The 21,215-nt window shown below is 45.7% G+C and overlaps 1 protein-coding gene across 1 annotated transcript in view; it reads left to right on the top strand.

The window, feature by feature from the left end:
- The window catches only part of TCF25 (transcription factor 25), a 33,178-nt gene that overhangs the window by 463 nt on the left and 11,500 nt on the right, over positions 1-21,215 (top strand). The window contains exons 2-9 of the mRNA XM_008050042.2: positions 6,896-7,057; positions 8,508-8,582; positions 9,560-9,678; positions 10,993-11,058; positions 15,339-15,421; positions 16,734-16,864; positions 17,672-17,771; positions 19,264-19,357. Coding sequence (XP_008048233.1) covers positions 6,896-7,057; positions 8,508-8,582; positions 9,560-9,678; positions 10,993-11,058; positions 15,339-15,421; positions 16,734-16,864; positions 17,672-17,771; positions 19,264-19,357 — 830 coding nt within the window. The remainder of the gene's footprint in view (positions 1-6,895; positions 7,058-8,507; positions 8,583-9,559; positions 9,679-10,992; positions 11,059-15,338; positions 15,422-16,733; positions 16,865-17,671; positions 17,772-19,263; positions 19,358-21,215) is intronic.

Raw genomic sequence — 21,215 nt, forward strand, 5'->3', positions numbered from 1 at the left:
GGGGCTTCCCTCTGGGGCGGGAGGGGGTCGAGTCTCCTGCGGCAGGCGCTTGCGGGGCTCTGCAGGCGTTCTCGTGTGATCCTTCCGGTGCCCTTGCCTAGTTCACGATGCCGTGTCTTGCCCATGGCTGCATCCTCCACAGCAGGTGTCTGCCTAGGGATATGCCTCAGTAGATGGGGTTTTCCCATGGGGCTCCTTGGCATTTTCTCCTTAGCATCGACCTCGTTCTGCAGCTTTATCTGTGTGTGGGTTATCTGATTCTGGCTTCCCCGACCTTCTTATGCGGGCAGGTGACGTGTCTGTTTCGGTCACCTTGTATCCTGGCATCCAGCACAGCATGCCCAGCACATAGTAGGACTTCAGTGGCTATTTGCTGGGTAGGTCTGAGAATCATGGAGAAGCCAGCATTTCTTTGTAAGTTTTTGCTTGATTGTAGTTGTCCCCAACTTTGTATAACGTTGGCAAGTAAAGGGGTTCCTACTGAGACAGTGGGGAAGTAGGGATTGTCCTAAGACAACTTTGGGGTTTGTTTTAGAGATCACTGGCCTTTCCACTTAAGGTAAGAGATGGTCTCACTTCGTAGCCTCTGGAGGAGGTGGTACTGCCTGTTCTTCAAATTTTGTGTGCTCTCCATCTACCTTTTTTGATTCTCAGTCTGAAAGTAACTGCTTCATCCTACCTCATTTCTTGTAGTCTCTATTTTTTACTTTTTTATTATGGAAAATTTCAAACACAAAAAAATAGGCTAGAATGAGTGCCCATTACCTGATTCCCCAATGATTGACACACTGCCACTCCATGTTTCCCCAGTGCTCTCACTCCTTCTCCCCACTGGATAATTTCAGAGCAGATCTCAGACATTCCATCATTTATCATTACATTTGCTGGTCATTTTTCTGACTTCTCACAAGGCACTTCAGTCTTCATTCCCATCCCAGTTGTTAGCAACCTGGGATCTGTTTGTGCTGAAGTTGGCTACTTTCATGGACCTGTTATCACTTAGTGCTTTCTCCTTATTCCTATATCCTCCAGATTTTGTCTTTAACAAGAATAATTGTTATTTGGGGGGCATTTACATGTACCAGGCATCACCGTTATCTAATGTAATCCTTCCAGTCTGGGAAAGAAGTGATAGTGTCCCCATTGTACAGATGAGGACCCTGTAGCACAGAGGTTGTAGGTCACGTTGCAGTTTAAATCCTCGTTTTCAGACTTAAAATCTGTGCTCTCATCCACACCATAGTGTTTGTGTCAGAAGCAAAGTTAATGTTCCTGCTGTAGAAAAAGGTGGATAAGTGGACATGAGGAAAGGAGGCAGGGTATTTGGGAGAAAAGAAGAAAATGACAGATAATTATGTATTTGAATGGAGAAAATGAAGCTTATTTGGACCCCGTAAAATCTGTCTGGTCAAAGGGAACCAAGGACCTTTCCTTCTCAAGACTCTGCTGCTTGTGTGTGCCTTTCTGCTTTCTGATAGAATATTAATATCACCAACGCAGCCTCCCTCTGGATTCATACATCCAACTCAGTATCTCTCTCCCCTGTGTGTCCAAATGTTAACTGATCTTGCTGCCTCTGGCCCCTACCTGCTCCTTCAGTCTTCCTTGTCTCTGTTGAGGGCCTTTGCATTCCTGCTGTTGCCAAAGAAAACCTCTGGAAGGCATTCCTAGTCTTGCACACAGTTGGGAAGTCCTGTGGTGGCTCCAGGTGCACAGGGAGTGTGACCAGCCCTCCACCTCTTTGCCTCTACCCTCGTTCCTGTACAGTCTGTCATAGAACACGTACTGATCTCAGCCCTCCTTTTCCCGTGATCACCATTAACCCCAAGCTCACCCAGTCTGCCCTGTTATCCTTTCCATGTCATGCCTTTCTAATCTTGCTCGCTCTGCTCCAGCCACACTGGTCTTCCTTTGCTGACCCCCCCCCCCACCTGGATGCTGTTTGTTCACATGCCAACTTGTGTCTCCCTCCCTCACTTCCCTTAGGCTTTGCTTAGATGTTGCTTCACAGTCCTACCTACCTTAACTTCCTGGTTCAAAACTGCGGTAACCCCCACTCTCCCATCCCCTTTATTCTGGTCTTTTCCTTTTTCCCTGGCAATTAGCAAGCATAAAACATACTGCATACATTATTTATTCTCTTGATTTTGCATCACTTTTTTCTTGCGGGAGTATAAACTTCATAAAAACAGGAACTTTATTGTTCACTGGTATGTCCCCACCACTTAGAGCAGTGTCTGGCGCCCAGTAGGTATTATGCACACAGTTACTCCATGAGTCAGTGTGGCTTTTGATAAGACACATAGTTACTATCCATGGCCCAAATGTGGGCTTTGGAATCAGAAAGACCTAAGTTTGAATCCTGGCTTCACTTCTTCATAGCTGTGAGAACTTGGACAAGATACTTAATGTAAACTTTGGTTTCCGTGATTCTTGGGGATGTTCTTACTTGCCTCATGGGATGGTCATTAGGATTAAATGAACTAATGTGTGTAGCTTTTGGAGCATACTGGGCACTTGGTCAGGACTCAACAAGTGTGGATATTATATGATATTGAAAACTGAGTGAAAGGAAGTAAATAACTAGAAATATGCAACCTGAAATGGTTTACTTAGAAACATTTCTAGGAGCTAGCAGTGCTTTCCTAGGAAGAAGGAAGCAGAACACAGACTGGGACCTTGTGCCCTTTGTTTGTTTGTAGTGGTGATTGTCCTTCCCATTGCTGGATCTTGGGTGAGTTTCTTTGGCTTTAAATTAGAAACTGTCAGGCTCGGTGGCTCAGCCTGTAATCCCGTGCCTTGGGAGGCTGAGGTGAGTAGATTACCTGAGCCCGCGGGTTCGAGACCTGGCTGGGCAATTTGGTGAGACCTCATCTCTACAATTTAAAAAAAAAAAAAAAAAAAAAAATTAGCCGGGCGTGGTAGCACATGCCTGTAGTTCCAGCTACTTGGAAGGCTGAGATGGAAGAATCACCGCAGCGGCCAGTGCACTCCAGTCTGGGTGACAGAGTAAGACTCCGACTCAGGAAAAAAAAAAAGGTTAGAAATCATTCTTTTCTATTTCATTCAGGGTGATTTTGAAAAATTAATTGTATTGAAATATAATTTATATATAATATACCCATTTCAAGCATATAGTTTGAGTTTTTAAATTTTATTGGATTTTATTAAAAAATAATTCCTACAAATACAGTTTGAGTTTTGATTACTGTTGTAACCACCACCAAGCTGTAAAAGATTTCCATCAGTGTTTCCAACACTGCATCTCAACCCTAAGCAACCACTGATCTGCTTTCTATCACTGCATCTTGGCTGTGTCTGTTCTAGAATTTTCTTTTTTTTTTGAGTTGGAGTCTCACTCTGTCACCAGAGTGAGTGTGTAGTGCCATACTCATGGTCACCCCAGCGTTGACCTGCTGGACTACAGCGATCCTTCTGCCTCAGCCTTCCAAGTAGCCGGAAATACAGGCGTGTGCTACCATGCCTGACTAATAGCATTTTCTCTAAATGGAATCATATGGAATGTACTCATTTGTGTCTGGCCTCTTTTGCTTGGCATATGCTTTTGAGACTTAATTCATGTGGGCATTCATGATTCCTTCCTTTTTATTACTGAATAGCATTACAGTATATAGATATATTAAAATTTCTCTTTATTTTTTTCTCTCTTTTTTTTTTTGAGTCAGAGTCTCCGTTGCCCAGGCTGGAGTGCAGTGTCATGCTCACAGCTACTGTAGGCTTGACCTGCTGGGCCCAGGTGAATTCTTTGCCTCAACCTTCTAAGTAGCTGGAATCACAGGCACATGCCACCACACCTGGCTGATTTTTTTAATTTACTGTAGAGAAAATCTGGCCATGTAGCCCAGGCTGGTCTCCCGCAATCCTCTCGCCTCCACTTCCCAAAGTGCTGGGATTACAGGCGTGAGCTACCATCCCTGGCATCTTTCTTTTTTGTTTTTTAGTGATAGGATTTCACTCTGTCACCCAGGCTAGAGTGTGGTGGTGCGATCATAGCTCATTGCAGCCTCGAACTTGTGGGCTCAAGCGATCCTCCCATCTCAGCCTCCAGAGTAGCTGGGACTGTGTTTGCTACCATCACACCCAGCTAACTTTAAAAAATTTTTATTCTTTGTAGACACAAATCTTGCTGTGTTGCCCAGGCTGGTCTTGAACTCCCGGCCTCAAGTGATCCTCCTACCTCACCCTCCCAAAGTGCTGGGATTACAGGCATGAGTCATCACACCAAATCCAAAATTTATACATTCACTTTTAGATAGATATTTGGGTTGTTTCCACTTTGGGGGGCAGTTATGAATAAAGTTGTGTGAACATTTTTGTACAAGTTTTTTGTGGACATATGTTTTCTTTTCTTTTTTTTTTTTTTAAGTCAGAGTCTCACTCTGTCGCCCAGGCTGGAGTGTAGTGGCACACTCACGGCCACCCAGTGTTGACGTACTGGGCTCTGGTGATCCTTCTGCCTCAGCCTTACAGCTAGCTGGAACTATAGGCGCATGCTACCGTGCCTGGCTAATTTTTGATTTATTGTAGAGACGAGGTCTTGCCAAGTTGCCTGGGCTGGTCTTGAACCCGTGGGCTCAGGCATTCCACTCGCCTCAGCCTCCCAAAGTGCTGGGATTATAGACTGAGCCACCAAGCCTGGCTGGACATGTGTTTTCATTGTGTTTGGTTGAATTCCTAGGGGTAGGATTGCTGGATCATAGGGTAGATGTATGTATAGGAAAGCACCACCATGCCCAGGTAATTTTTTTTTTTTTTGAGTTGGAGTCTTACTCTGTTGCCCAGGCTGGAAATGCAGTGGCACGCTGCTCATGGCCATCAGAGCCTTGACCTGCTGAGCTCAGGTGATCCTTCTACCTCAGCCTTCCAAGTAGCTGGAACTACAGGCATGCACCACAATGCCCAACTAATTTTTAGATTTATTGTAGAGATGAAGTCTTGCCATGTTGCCCAGGCTGGTCTTGAACCTGTGGGTTTAGGCAGTCCTCTCAAAGTGCTGGGATTACAGGCATGAACCACCACGTCTGGCCTGGTATATTTTAACTTGATTAGAGATTGCCAAGTAGTTCTCCAAGATGATTGTAGCATTTTACACCCCAATCATGAGAGTATGAGCATTCCACTTGCTCCGTACCCTGCCAGTAGTGGGTGTGTTAAGTTTTTTTACATTCAGTAATTCTGTGGATGTTCAGTAGCATCTCAGTTGATTTTAATTTGCATTTCCCTGAAGATGTTGAAGATTTTTTTTATGTGTCTGTTAGCCATTTGTTTATGTTTTGTAAGGTTTCTGTCCACAATTTTTGCCCCTCTTTTTATGGAGTTGTCTTCTTGTTACTATATACGTGTGTGTATATATGTTTTTTAGAGATGGGGGTCTCATTAGGTTGCCCAGGCTGGCCTTGAACTTCTAAGCTCAAGTAATCCTTCTGCCTAAGCCTCCTGATTAGCTGGAACTACAGATTAATTTTCATTTTTTATAGAAATGGGGTCTTGCTATGTTGTCCAGGCTGGTCTCAAACCCCTAGCCTCAAGTAGTCATCATCCTGCCTCTACCTCCTGACAGACTGTTGGAATTACCAGTATGACTCTCTGCCTGACTACTCTTTTTTTTTTTCCCCTTAAAAAAACCCAAAAAACTGTGTGAGGGCTCATGCCTATAATCCCAGCACTTTGGGAGGCCAAGGTGAGAGATTTGCCTGAGTCCAGGGATTCGAGACCAACCTAGGCAGCTTGGCGAGACCTTGTTTCTATAATTAATTAAAAAATTAGCCGGGCTTGGTGGCTCAGCCTGTAATCCCACGCCTTTGGGAGGCTGAGGTGAGTGGATTGCCTGAGCCCGCGGGTTCGAGACCTGCCTGGGCAGGCGAGACCTCATCTCTACAATAAATCAAAAAATTAGCCGGGCGTGGTAGCGCACGCCTATAATTCCAGCTACTCGGAAGACTGAGGCGGAAGGATTGCTGGAGCCCCGCAGGTCGAGGCTGCGGTGGCCGGGAGTGGCCACTGCACTCCAGTCTGAGTGACAGAGTGAGACTCCAACTAAAAAAAAAAAAAAAAAAAAAAAAAATTAGGCAGCCCCCTTGAGTCCCCTCCTTCTGTAGGAGCTTTTCTGTTTTCTCAGTAAAACTTTCTAAAAAAATAAGTAAATAAAATTAGCCAGGCATGGTGCACGCCTGTAGTTTGAGCTTCTTGGAAAGCTGAGGTAAAAGGATCCCTGAACCCAGCAGGTAAAGCTTGCAGTGACCGTGCGTGTGCCACTGCACTCTAGCCTGGGCAACAGAGCGAGACTCCAACGCAAAAAAAAAAAAAAAAGCCAACATTGTGCTCCTAAGATTTATCCATATTGTGTGTGCAACTGTGCTTCATTCATTTTCACTGGTATCAAAGTTTCCATCATATGAGTTACTATTTTTATTATATTATTTTTATGATTAGAAAAAGTTTGTAGGTAGATGGGTCCTTGATGCCCCTCTTTCTGACTGCTTCTGGAAAAAAAATTAGGCAGAGCTGAGGCTTGAGGAGGTACGTAGTGAGAAGAAAGACCTTTAAGGCTTTGGCTGAATATATGTATTCTGAGTTTTGGTTTTCAGGTGATATTTCATAAAAGGGGATAATTGTAATGTTAGGGAATTCTTCATTATGTTATCTCTGAATAACAGATCTCGGGCCTCAGCTTTCTTTAGAGTCCACTGACTGAACTGTGTGTTTGCTGCTGTGTGTAACAGACCCACAGTTTCTTCTGTTCCTTCCCATTCATCATCTCACACTGACCTGAACATGCCCCTGCCCACTCTGGGGCAGTACACTATCCATATATCGCAGCATCAGGTTTATATTGTCAGTGACGCCCTTGCTCCTCTCCAATGTGTTTTTCCAGATAAACATTGAAGATCTTGAGGATGACCCTGTGGTGAACGGGGACAGGTCTGGCTGTGTACTCACAGACACTGGGGCACCAGGGAACAAAGGAAGGGCTCGGCGTGGAAACACAGAGACCAAGACAGATGGAGATGTGGCCAGAGCAGCGCCCCCAGAACAGGTTTGAGGGGCCAAGTGGTGAGGTGGGGGTGTCAGATGGGAGGGTCCCAGGGCAACCAGCCATATGCTTCCTGTGCTGTCATTTTCTTGCAGGTGTGATTTTCTTTTATTTTTCTTTTTTATTTTTTTGAGTTGGAGTCTCACTCTGTCGCCCAGAGTGGAGTGCAGTGGCCGCTTCCGGCCACCACAGCCTCAACCTGCTAGGGCTCCGGAGATCCTTCCGCCTTAGCCTTCCAAGTAGCTGGAATTACAAGCGCGCACTACCACGCCTGGCTAATTTTTGACTTATTGTAGAGATGCGGTCTCACCAAGTTGCCCAGGCGGTCCCGAACCCGCGGGCTCAGGCAATCCACTCACCTCAGCCTCCCAAGGCGCGGGATTACAGGTTGAGCCACTGAGCCCAGCAGGTGTGATTTTCTTAGTTTGATTTTGTTAATTGCCCAGCTGCCCAAAAATTTCTTTGGGAGCCATGATCAGATTTGTGTGAAATCTTTAATACAGTGATGGTGTCATGGGTACCGCATACAGGGTCCCAAACCTGCCTCCTGTGTTTAGGAGAATCTGCGCCCACTTAGTGGTATGTTTTCAGCATCAGGTGTGCTCCTCTCAGGTGGGCTGTGGATCTGGTTACTGGTGTAAGTTGAGTAAGTATGCTTAGAGGGAATGTGCAGGTCAGGTTAGTGTTGGGTAGGTAGAGATGCCTGCTGCTGTGTGTCACCTCACAGCAGAGGGTCCCTGAAGAATTGGGTGATCCCAGAGGGTTCCTGAAAGAGAGCTTTTGTTCAAATGTTAAATAAGTGTTCATTGGGAACCTTCTGGGTGCTGGGGATGAGCCTTTGCCCCTAGAAGTCCCTGGTTGAGAGGGCAACATAGATATGAAGTGGTGAGTAGAGTCCTGACTCAAAGTGCAGAGCAGGTATCTGACAAGGCTCAGGGTCAGGGGGCTTCTCTGAGGAGCCTTCATACTGTCATGGTAGGAGTTGACCAGAAGCAAGGACACCACAAATACAGGCACAGGTGGTGAGGGGAACCACAATGTGGGGAGAACACAGATGTAGGTTTCAATGTGAGATGACCTGGGTACAGCAAGGCCCTAATCTCAGGTGGTTTGGACATGGCAGGGAGTGATTGACAAAGCAAGAAATGAAAGCAGGAAAGGTAGGTGAGCAGGTGTGGGTTAGAGCCCTGTGAGCTCTTGTGAGGTTGGATGAAATTTGAAGGTCACAGGAAGCCCTGAAGTACATCCAGAGGGGCTTGAGAGAAAGAGCTGGGGAGACAGGTGGAAAGGTGCTTCTTGGAGAGGGGGAAACGAATTGAAGGGACACTTAGGACAGAGAGGGAGGGGATGGGGATGGCTTAGATAAGGGCTGAGTCATGTTTGCTGCTTTAGTTTTCGGTTTTTAAGATTTGACTTAATTTTTCCGCTGATTAAAATTTGCTTTTTTTGTTAGTCTAATGCAAGTGGCAAACTCCGAAAGAAGAAGAAGAAACAGAAAAATAAGAAAAATAGTACAGGAGAAGCTTCGGTATGTGAATCAGATCCCTCTCTGTTCCTATTTTTTGAGTCAGGATCTCACTCTGTCACCCAAGCTAGAGTGTGCAGTGGCACTATCGCGGCTCACTGCAGCCTCCACCTCCTAGGGTCAGTTGATCCCTTTGCCTCAGCCTCCCAAGGATCTGGGACTACAGGCACACACCACCATGCCTGGTCAGTTTTTTAATTTTTTTGTAGAGGCATGGTCTTGCTATGTTGCTCAGGCTGATCTCAAACTCCTGTTCCTTTAAGTCTGTGTTTCTCAAGGTGATGTTGTAAGAAACTTATTTTTGATATTTTTGTTCCTTCCCATCAGAAGTGTAACTAATAAGTCAAGGAAAAAGAAAAGGAAAAAATTACCAGATTTTGCTTCTATATTTATTAATTTCATTCCTTGGTGGGTGAGAGGTTTCCGTTTTCAAGCCCCATCAGAAATTGTGTTCTGATGAGAGAATCCCTTCTAGTATGCGGCCTCCTGGGGCCCGTGTGATGCCTGCTGTTTGATATTTGTCTGGTGATAATGGACTAACTGGGTGGTGGGCATAGACATCACACAGGAGCTAGTCTGTCATCGAAAATACATTTTCATTGTTGCCCTGATCCTTGTCGTCTGATTTTCCTGAGAAGAGGCTGTAGCTTTTTGTTACTGCTTAATTGGAGCCACAAGACCCAAGTCTGTTTACCTGAGGAGGTGAGCTCACCTGTATGACATGGAGTGTGGTCTTTCAACCCATTTATTTCTGGGTCCTTCTGGTTCTGTGGTTCTATCTATTCTGAGCCACTTCTTATGAAATGTTTTTTTCTTTTTTCTAAATATATATGTGGTACATAGTATTTGAATTATACTCTTTTATGAAGTAAGTACAATTTGATAATTCTCTTTTAAAATAAATTATTTTGTTATTGATTATTATAAATTGAAAATCAAGTCAGTGTGGTGATTAATAGGTGTTTTTTGGGGACTTTTAGGAAAATGGATTGGAAGATATTGATCGCATCTTAGAGAGAATTGAGGACAGCAGTGGGTTAACCCGCCCAGGCCCCACTCCACTGAGCTCCAAGAAGCATGTTCTGTATGTGGAGCACAGGTATGGCCCCACCCTCCTCTGTGGCTGTTACCACAGAGTCTCCATGGAAGGAAAAGTTATATTAAAAAAAGAAGAAAATGTGCTGTTTATTTAAAAAGAATATGAGTTTATTACTAAACATTTAGGAAATTAAAACGAGGAGAAAGAAAAAGAAAATTCATCCATATTTCAGAGGACTTTTAGCTTTACTTTATACATCCTAAAAAGTTCTTTCCTTTTTTTTTTCTTCTTTTGAATCGTAGTCTCTCTCTGTTCCCCAAGTTAGAGTACGGTGACATGATCACAGCTCACCATAGCCTCAACCTCCTGAGGTCAGGTGATGCTTCCACTTCAGCCTCCTGAGTGGCTGGGACTGTATGCATGTGCAACCATGCCTGGCTAATTTTTCAATTTTTTTGTAGATTGAGATCTCTCCATGTTGCCCTTACTGGTCTCAAACTCTTGGGCTCAGGTAGTACTCTCTCTCGCCTTGGCCTCCCAAAGTGCTAGGATTACAGGTGTGAGCCACTGTGCCTGGCCAGAAAGTTCCATCTTAAACCATGTAAAAGTACCATGTGATCCTTGAATAATTGTCCATCTCTTGGTCTTATAGATGCTAAATGAATCCCTGCCCCTACTTCAAAGATTGTTGCCAGCTTTGAAAAAAACAACAAATGACCGGGTGCAGTGGCTCAAACCTGTAATCCCAGCACTTTGGGAGGCTGAGGCAAGAGGATTGCCTGAGCTCAGGGGTTCGAGACCAGCCTGGGCAACTTGGTGGGACCTTGTCTCTACAATAAATGAAAAAATTAGCCAGGCGTGGTAGTGCGTGCCTGTAGTTCTAGCTATTTGGAAGGCTGAGGTGGAAGGATTGCCTGAGCCCAGCAGGTTGAGGCTGCGGAGGCTGTGAGCATGCCACTGCACTCCAGCATGGGCAACAGAGACTCCAACTCAAAAAAAAAGAAAAAAATGCCACCTGGAGTCAGTTAGTGATTTAATTTCAGGGTGTATGTGCCATCCTGACTCAGTCTTGAAAACAGATGTTTACCATACACATGTGGAGGCCCACCCCCAGGTGCCTTTATTTATGCAGTAGTGACTGAAGTACACACCCAGGATGTGGTGACCAGCTGTGTCCCTTTAGCATCGGCAGGGACAGTACTGGTTAGGCCTCACCTGCAGATGGTGTGGTGAAAGTCAGCCCGGAAGTTGCCTTTCAAGCTAAAATCACTGTTCCAAAGATAACCTCCTGGATTATTACGTGGATTTCTAAAATTTCCAGAATCACTGTAGAAAACAATTTCATTTTTATTTCTAAAATTTTCAATTCTCTAGGCATTTGAATCCAGACACAGAACTGAAAAGGTATTTTGGTGCTCGAGCAGTCCTGGGGGAACAAAGGTAAGGTTCATATTAAGCTTCATTCTCACAGCTATTGTATTTGTTTTGAGGCTCTTGAAGGAAGGAAGTGTTCTTGAAGTTAGCTAAAAGCTCTTGGGGGAGAATATTTAAAGCCACAGTGGACAAATGAAACCCGTAGAATTAAGATCAGAAAGGGGCTCCAAGGAGATGATTTGTGTATGACCTTGTGTTGTTGAGATACGTGGAGTGGTTGAACTCATCCCTCACACTGCCTTCTCTAATATGTGTATATTTTTAGAAAGGCTGTAAATGCTGTTAAATTTTGAGCTTCTACCCCCGGACTTTTAGCCAGATCCATTTTTGCTTCTTAGCTCAAATAAAACTAACTGTAGAGGGTAGGGCTCCTCACAGGAAAAAGAACATGAGAGGCTGTTTCTGGGACCTTCTGTAGACAGCATGGGTGTTCTACTCCTGGACTCTACTTAAGTGTCCAGAAAACTTTATCTTTTTAAGTACTTCTGACTATCACACTAAATGCTTCTTATTTTTAAAAAAAACTCAAGCAATTTAGAAACTCCCCCTTTGACTCCATACCCTCCCCCCACCAAAGAGAACTATTAAAAATAGTTTGCTGCTGGGCACAGTGGCTCACACCTGTAATCCCAGGACTTTGGGAGGTGGAGGCAAGAGAATTGCCTAAGTCCAGATGTTTGAAACCAGCCTGAGTAACTTGGTGAGACCTCATCTCTACAACAAATCAAAAGAATTAACTGGGCATGTTGGCGTGTGCCTATGTAGTTCCAGCTACTTGAAAGCCACTGTACTCCCACCTGGGTGACAGATTGAAGACTCTGACTCAAAAAACAAACAAAAAAACAGTTTGCTGCATCTTCTTAGGGCCTTTCTGCACATATAAACACATCTTTTTTTTTTTTTGAGTTGGAGTCTCAGTCCATCACCCAGGTGGGAGTACAGTGGCTTTCAAGTAGCTGGAACTACATAGGCACACGCCAACATGCCCAGTTAATTCTTTTGATTTGTTGTAGAGATGAGGTCTCGCTGCCCAGGCGGGTCTTGAACCCGTGGGCTCAGGCAATCCACTCACCTCAGCCTCCCAAAGGCGCGGGATTACAGGCTGAGCCACCGAGCCCAGCAACACATCCTTTTTTATTTGACTGTGGAGAGAGCTGCTGGTCTATAACATGCCCTGGTTTTGTATATCTGGTTTCTAAGCATTGTTTCTACACCTTGATAGACCAGAGCTGTTTTCTTACCCTGATGTTAGCTTGTGTCCGGGTGTTGGCTGCAGTTCTCTTGAGTCTGTGTGGGCATTTCTATGAAATTGCCCAAAAATAGATATTCCCGTTTCAAGTTACATACATATTGCTTAGTTGCCCTCCAAAAGAGCTGTACAGCTCACACCCAGGTGACTGTCTATCCCCTCAGCCACAGTAGGTAGAGGTATAGTAGATTTTAAAATCTATCATCATGTATAGACAGAAAATAGTCTTGATGTTTTGACTTTTAATTATGAGTTGAGGATGTTTTCATATACTATTTGCTCACACTTTCCTACTTTCCTTGGTTGTTTTTTTTTTTTTTTTGAGTTGGAGTGTCACTCTGTCTCCCAGACTGGAGTGCAGTGGCACACTCAAGGCCACAGCAGCCCCGACCTGCTGGGCTCAGGCAATCCTTCTGCCTCAACCTTCCAAGTAACTGGAACTACAGATATGAGCCATCATATCCAGCTAGTTTTTTGATTAATTGTATAGATGAGGTTTCATCAAGTTGCCCAGACTTGTCTTGAACCCATGGGCTTGGGCAATCCTCTCACCTTGGCTTCCTAAAGTGCTGGGATTGTAGGTGTGAGCCACTGCACCCGGCCTAATTTCCTTGTGGTTTTTTTTTTTTTTTTGAGTTGGAGTGTCACTCTGTCGCCCAGACTGGAGTGCAGTGGCCACTCCTGGCCACCGCAGCCTCCACCTGCTGGGCTCTGGCGATCCTTCCGCCTCAGCCTTCCAAGTAGCTGGAACTACAGGCATGTGCTATCATGCCCGGCTAATTTTTGATTTATTGTAGAGATGAGGTCTCGATGCCCAGGCGGGTCTTGAACCTGCGGGCTCAGGCAATCCACTCACCTCAGCCTCCCAAAGGCGCAGGATTACAGGCTGAGCCACCAAGCCCAGCTTTCCTTGTGTTTTTAGCAGTTTCTGTTTTATATTTTACTTTACATTTTTGGTGTTAAGTTGGTCAGGATACAGGGATTTCTGACTTTGTATTTTTTTGGTAACATTAGTGAAAAATATTTATAATTTAAGGTGTTCTCCTTGTCACCTGTATTGCCCTGGGCTGAATATTTTACCTCTTTACTTGACTTGGTTTTGTTTACATCTGCTTGCCATTTGTTTACATTTTTGCCTGGTCTTATTTCTGAAAATTATAGTTATTAATAGTAACTAATAGTAATTACATTTACTATTTTTATAATGTTATATATTGCAGTATGTTTATTTCTTTAAACATTTAAATCCTTCCAAAAGACTTTTGCTGAGAAGCCATGGTTCCCTTCTTATTCATTCTCCGCCGTCCTTACTCTGCTCCTCCAAGGGCAGGCTTGTTTTGTCTCTCCTGGTGGTGATTTCACAGTCTCCAGGTAACTTGTACACTGTGCTTTCTCTGGTCCTTGACTTTCGAACTATCACAGATGGGTCAGCCCTCTCCCCCTCCCTTCTCATCGGCACCATTTCTGTCTCTCTGTGGGACTGCCAGCCTTCACATGTTCCTCCCATCTTCTGTCCCATTTCCCCTCCCAGGATCTGTACAGTCTATTCCAGGGGCTTCCTTACAGGTATGACAGTTCACAGGATTCCATAGATGTAGGATGGTTCTGAGTAGCCAATTAATTCTCCTTTTTACACCCTAACAATTACCCATAATTGTGGAACATTTTAGTTTCCTTCAGATCTTGACCATGCTTTTCTTTTACAGTTGTTTGTTTGGTTTTTTTGTTTGTTTTGTTTTGTTTTTTCAAGCAGGATTTATTGAGAGGACAGAAAAGTTCCCACTGTGGGAGGGGACCCGAGGGGGTTGCCCTGGCTTTTTTCCTATAGTTTTTGACTTTCTTGTTGGGAGAAGAAACACCCTTTTTTATCCTGTTCCTAACAGTCTAGCTTCTTATTTATTCTTTTTTTGTTTGTTTCTTTTAATGAAATTGTTTAGATTATTAAGAAGGTAAAGAGAATAATACCAGCACTCAACATGCCGTTACTCAGCTTTAGAAACAAACCATCCCTGATGTGACAAACACTCCCTGCCTGGCTTAGACACCACCTCGGGGTGGGTCTGGTACCTGTGACAGAAACCCTCCAGATAACAGAGCTCAGAGAGTCTGCCTGGGAGTGGGAAGGAAGGTGGTCCTAGTCCCTTCTCCTGCCTACAGCCCATGCCAAGGCCAGCCCTCCATACTCTCAGTGCCTGGCTTGTTTCTTTCAGAAATCTGTTGAAGTTTTTGTACAATAAAATCTTCCAGTGCTTTTTGTTATTGTTATCATATTTTCCTTTTTTTTTTTTGAGTTGGAGTCTCACTCTGTCGCCCAGACTGGAGTGCAGTGGCTGCTCCCGGCCACCGCAGCCTCCACCTGCTGGGCCCCGGCGATCCTTCCGCCTCAGCCTTCCAAATAGCCGGAATTACAGGCGCCCGCTACCACACCCGGCTGATTTTTTGATTTATTGTAGAGATGAGGTCTCGCTGCCCAGGCGGGTCTTGAACCCGCGGGCTCAGGCAATCCACTCACCTCAGCCTCCCAAAGGCACAGGATTACAGCCTGAGCCACTGAGCCTGGCATTTTTTCCTTTTTGAGACCTTGTCATTGTATTGGTGGGGTCTCAGAGAAGAGAGAGAAATACCCTCCTCCATCCAAGGTCCACTTTTGTCTCCTGCACTCAACCACAGCCAAGTGTCCCTTTTTGTTTAGCCAGACCCCCATGGGAAGCCAAATTTCTTTGGAAACACTGGCAGGTTCTATCTTGTTCTTGTCTCCTTTGTTTTAGGTCTTCATTTTGGTTTCCTTTTTGCCTTCCTGCCCTTGTGCTGGACTGGTTGGTTGAGTTTCTCTTTTCTATTTTTCGATGATTTGATGAGCTAGCACTCCCATCTCCATCCTGTCTGGCAGCGGTTGCCGGCACTTGTTTGCATCTGTCTTTGTTAGTCTCCACCCTGCCTTACATTCCCTCCTTGGCCCTTGGTGTTGCTTCGACAGTTGCTGCAAAGATTAGGCAGCCAAGAAGCTAAAGTTGTGCCTGTATCCCATTCTCCCCAGACCACGACAGAGACAGCGTGTATACCCCAAGTGTACGTGGCTGACAACCCCCAAGAGCACCTGGCCCCGGTACAGCAAACCAGGTGAGGGTCTGTAGTTGCAGGGGTCGACCAGTGGCTGACACTGGACGTGGGTGGTATCAGCATCCCTGGGTCAAGCCTCCCTTTTGTGTACAGCTGTGTGCAGTATGTGGTTTTGTTTCTTACCAAGTTAAGAGCTGGAGGCCCTGGAGCTAGAGGGCAGGCCCAGTGCCTCTGAAAGAGAGTCCTCCCAGACACCTCCTTGTGTTTCCTAGGCTGTCAGTGCAGTTTTTTTCAGGGTGCTTGGCTGCACAGTGTAGAGTAGCATCTGCAGCCATCCATACCGACCTCAACAATATAGTGACTGGCCTGTGGGGCCCCTCAGGGGTGCCCACTGTGGGAAGAGAGCTGTGTGCATGTGTTGATGGTAACTGTGGGGGGGTTGCCTGCTGCTGTCAGTGCTGCCACAGCCCTCCATGCCCTCTGCCTCTTCTGTGTCTGTGGAGGTTATGGAAGATTCCCCATGGACTCTTGGGGAGGACATACCTAGGAACTTGAGGATTCTGCTTTTGGAGGGTAAACCCTGGTGCCTTGTGGGTGTCTTTTGAACCCCCAGACCTTGTATCTTTCTAGCAGAAGCACCTGAGGACAGGTGAGCTGGGGCTCCCTTGGTCCTTCAGGGCTCAGGCCTTGGACAAGGCCATCAAGAAGGTGTAGCTCTGGGGGACATAGTCCATGGATGTCCTGGGAGACTGAGCTTTTCAGGTTTATCAGAAGATCAGAAGAAACTAGGGCCCATACAAAAGGGCCCCAAAGTTGGACCCAAGGAGCAGAGAGAAAGGGCATCTGACAATGGGTTATAAATCGCTGTCGCAAACTGCACCATCTCCACTCCTGCCCCTTCATGGCCACCCCGATACTTATCCTAATGAGACTTGATTTGGATACAGTGTTTGGCTCGGCCAGATCCAGTCTCCTTGTGGGCTGTGGGTGTCCTTGTCCCTGATGGTCCTCCAGGCCAGTGAGGTTGCTGTCCTAGGACATTTCATGCTCCATCCCACACTTTGAGCTAGTACCCGAGTTCTGTGGGGAAACAGAACTTTATAGGAAACAAAAGTAGACAGGATGCTGTCTCCTGGGGTAGACCAAATGGCAGGCATTCTGGGTAAGTGCTCTTAAGCTTGTGGCCTGGAGGCAGCCCAGCCCCAGCCTGGGTAGCCTGGGTGGCGGGCGTGCATACAACATGCATGTCCAGTTGTGTTGCCAGGAGGGCAGTGCAGGTGGCTGTGCTGGGAGCTGCTGTGCCCTGTGGAGGCATCCGAGGGCCCTGCTCCCAGCACACCCTCCCTTGAGCACTCTCACCTCCACCTCCCAGGTCTGTCCATGCGGCTGCTGGAATCCAAAAAAGGCCTCTCCTTCTTCGCGTTTGAGCATAATGAGGAATACCAGCAGGCGCAGCACAAGTTCCTGGTGGCTGTGGAGTCCATGGAGCCAAACAACATCGTGGTGCGTGTTCTGCAGTGCCTGACCAGCAGGGACGGTGTAGCTACCCCTGCGCTCAATCTTGCGTTCCTCTGGGGCGGTGTGCTGAGGGCCTGGCAGTAGCTCTTCCCAAGGAGGGATGCCTATTTGTGCAGAGCGGTCGGGCCCATGACCAGGTCGGCTCTAAGTAAAGTGGAGCCCACCCACACTCAAAGAAGGGCCTGGAATGCTGTGCTTGCATCTCCTTCTCAGGGAGTATGAACACACCCAGAACACTGGTGCCTTCTTGTTGTGCCTTTGCTTACTGCTGGCACAGCACAGGGATACTCAGATTCCTGCTTCCAGGAGCCTGCCCTGCCCCATGTCGCTGATGGCATCCTTTCCTTAAAAACACCTGAGTGCAGTGTCCAGGCTGCACCTGGGGTCCTCATCCTCAGGACGCAAAGGAGTTCATCCTCCACAATCTCTGGTTACCCTCCCCCATGCATGCTTTGCTCAGGGCTATAATTTTAGGCGAAGCTCACAGTTGTTGTCCAGTATGGAGAAAGAGGCTGTTTGTTTCCATGCCTCTTTCTTGAGCCTTGGGGGGGAGAGTTGAGATGCACTCAGCCTGGGTGTGTCAGGTTCCAATTTCCCACCTTAAATCAGGTCAGTGGTTCAGCTTAGCAGTGATAACTAGCGTATTTGGACCTGGGAGGAGATTGTGACTCTCACCCAATTTAAATGCCTAAAGAAAGGCATACCTGAGGGCCTGGTGCCTTTCTGGGCACCTGTCCCAGAGAGGGCTCTTTGCCTACAGCTTTCCTCCAGGGCTGTCCTTTCCTCTGGCAGGTTCTGCTCCAGACAAGTCCCTATCACGTTGACTCACTCCTGCAGCTCAGTGATGCCTGCCGGTTCCAAGAGGATCAGGAGATGGCACGAGACCTCATAGGTAAGACAGAGCCCACCGCCCCATCACTTGTGGGAGCAACTCAGGCTAACAGGCTCAGATGCTATTCTATGAGATGACAGTGGTGGGTTTCCAGAATGTTTTTAACTCTCTGTACTCGGAGACATCTCACAGGTCACCTACCAGCAACTTGATTGCACTTTTTTACAAAATAATGAAAAATGAATCACTTCCTATTAAATGGTAAAGCATTGGAACCAATTATTTCATTGTAATGATATTTGACTTATAATAGAATTTTGGATATTAAGGAACTTATTTATGACAAAAAAACCTAAAATTTTTATCTTTTATAGTAATGTGTGGAACAGTTGTTGACATGCATTGTAGGTTCATTGATACATGTTGTGCATTTGTAATTTGTTTGATGTATTCTACCTGGTGTTTCTCTGTCTGAGCAGTCTTGTTTTCTTCCTCCCACATTAATAATATGTAATTTGCTATCCATTCTGTTGTTTAAAGAAAATGTGGAAGGATGCACTTGTGTTTGTGTTCCTGGAAACCACATTGCAACTGATCAGTCATATCTCAGTATATATTTCATCTCTTTATTTGCTTTTTTTGCAGTTTGAATGGAAAACTTCAGGGCAACTTATGTTTTTGAAAAATTTGTGCTTGTATAAATGTGTCCTGTATAATCATCAGCAATCTCTTTATGTCCCCTGAGAGGGAACATACAAGTGGTTTGCTACATTTTCCAATGACCCTTAAGTGAAGACGTCTAAGTGCAAAGAGTTAAATAACAGCTTTATTGAAATATAGTTTATATACCATAAAACTTAACCATTTAAAGCATACAGTTGGTTGGTTTTTAGTATATGCCAGAGTTGTATAACCATCACCATGATTAATTTTAAATCATTTTCATTGCCCACAAAAGAACTTCCACCCCATTACTGTCTTCTCCAGCCCCTGGAACCACTGTTCCACTTTCTGTCTCTCTGGATTTGCCTGTTCTGGAAATTTCATGTAAATTTCACACTATATATAGTCTTTTGTGTCTGACTTTTATTTGCCATGTGTTTCCAAGGTTCATCCTCATTATAGCCTGTGTCAGAACTTCATTCCTTTTTATAGTTGAATAATGTTCCATTGTAGGGATAGATCACATTTTATGTATCCATCATCACTTGATGGACATATGGGCTGTTTCTACTTTTTTGTCTATTGTGAATAGTGCTGCTGTGAACGTGTACGTGCAGCTTTTGTGTGGACGTGTGTTTGCTTTAAATGACATCAGTTGTGCCTCATGGTATTTAAGCTGTTTCTGTCTCAATCTCATGGGTTCTGTGGTTGAAGTAAACTTAGTATGGCATAGGGATACCCAGGAGATTACATCTGTCCTCTCAGTGCCCAGGATCCTAGTTTCGTGACCTCCTTCCTTCCAGACTTTTCCTTGTTGCAAGTCATTAGAAGAGGGGCCACAGTTGCTGCTTGTGGCCATGATGCTCTCCCCTGATGTTTGTGCCCACAGAGAGAGCGCTGTACAGCATGGAGTGTGCGTTTCACCCCCTGTTCAGTCTCACCAGTGGAACTTGCCGGCTGGATTATCGTAGGCCTGAGAACAGGTGAGCACAGCTGTCCTGTGGTGACTCCTGAGGGTGTAGCTTGTGACAGTATAGTTTGCCTCTCTTTCTCCTGTGCTTGAGGTCACAGAGAGGTGCCACACAAGTGACTACTGCCATGCAGTGGGTGACACAGTAACTGTCCTCAAGGGTGGACAGGGCCCCGCAGGTCCAGGACTACTTGCAAGTTTTGCTCCTGTCAGAGCTTTAAAAAGCAGGAGGCTCCCGGGCTTGGTGGCTCAGCCTGTAATCCCCTGCCTTGGGAGACTGAGGTGAGTGGATTGCCTGAGCCCGTGGGTTCGAGACCCACCTGGGCAACTTGGCGAGACCTCATCTCTACAATAAATCAAAAAATTAGCCAGGTGTGGTAGCGCACGCCTGAAGTTCTAGCTACTTGGAAGACTGAGGCGGAAGGATCGCCAGAGCCCAGCAGGTCGAGGCTGCGGTGACTGGGAGTGGCCACTGCACTCCAGTCTGGGTGACAGAGTGAGACTCCAACTCAAAACAAAACAAAACAAAACAAACAAACAAACAAAAAGCAGGAGACTGGGCTCAAGAAGATGGGATTGAATTGGTCCAGCCCGGTATTAATAAGTTCATGGCTATGCACAGTGTGCATGCCTTTTGTCCTAGCTACTCCAGAAACTGAGGTGGAAGGATTGATTGAATGCAGGAGTTCAAGTCCAGCCTGGGCAGCATAGCAAGACCCCGTCTCTTTAAAAAGTAAATGAATAGATAAAACAAAAATAAAAATAAATTTGTCTGTGTTAGAAGTGAACCTGACAAGCCTGATCACTGTGATGAGATCTATAATTGCATTTCCTTGTCTGTTTGAATGAGAGGATCCTCCCAGTGAGTTTAGACTGTTTTGGAATGCTTTGCAGGTGTGTGTCCTGATTCTTAAATCATTAAGCAACTCAGATTCAGACTGATTTTCATTCTTTGGGCTCAGCATCACCATGTAGCACTCTCTTCTCATTCCCCTATAGCCCTCCTCTGGCATTAGTTTCACTGGTCAGACCTGGCCTGACCTCCATGGCCTCCCCTCCAACCTGCTCTGCAGGGCCGTTTGTGATGTGGGCCTGTCCTGTCCTGTGTACTCGCTCTTTGTTCACCGCCCTGTTTCTGTGGCCACACTCGATTGTCTCCAGTGTGGGATGTACTCCCTGGCCTCGTGGCTGTTTCAGCAAGCCAAGGCCCACTGAGTCCCACTGCACAGATATATACTGTGCTGGGTCTGAATTTCCTCTACTGGTTGCCTGTATGTTAGTTTTGTCTCTTCTAATTAAATTCTTAGCTCTTTGAGATAGGTTTAAAAAATTAATATTTCCAGGCATGAAAGGGGCTGTTGATAAAATAACAGTCCAATGGCATGATAAAAGTAACAGGACTCCATGCATCCAACTGGAGTGCTGGTAACAACTGTGGGCATTTGAGGATAAATCAGGATGATAATTATCACGGGAGATTTTAGCTTTCTTCCCTTAAGTAATAAATAGTAAACCAAAAACAAGATGAAGATTTCAAATAATCTTAATTTCCAGTATACAAATGCATATAAAACTCTGCAGACAGCTGGATGTGATGGCTCATGTCTACAATTCCAGCACTTTAGGAGGCCAAGGTGGGAGGATTGCTTGAGGCCAGGAGCTCAAGACCAGCCTGGGCAACATAACAAGACACTGTCTCGACAAAAAAAAAAAAAAAAAGAGCGGGCTTGGTGGCTCAGTCTGTAATCCCAGCACTTTGGGAGACTGAGGCAAGTGGATTGCCCGAGTCCGCAAGTTCAAGACTAGCCTGGGCAACCTGGTAAGACCTCATCTGTACAATAAATTTAAAAAAAAAGGGGGGGGGGGAGTGG

The sequence above is a fragment of the Carlito syrichta genome, unplaced genomic scaffold, assembly GCF_000164805.1.
Source record: "Carlito syrichta isolate Samal-C Ts95f unplaced genomic scaffold, Tarsius_syrichta-2.0.1 Scaffold142937, whole genome shotgun sequence".
Classification (NCBI taxonomy): domain Eukaryota; kingdom Metazoa; phylum Chordata; class Mammalia; order Primates; family Tarsiidae; genus Carlito; species Carlito syrichta.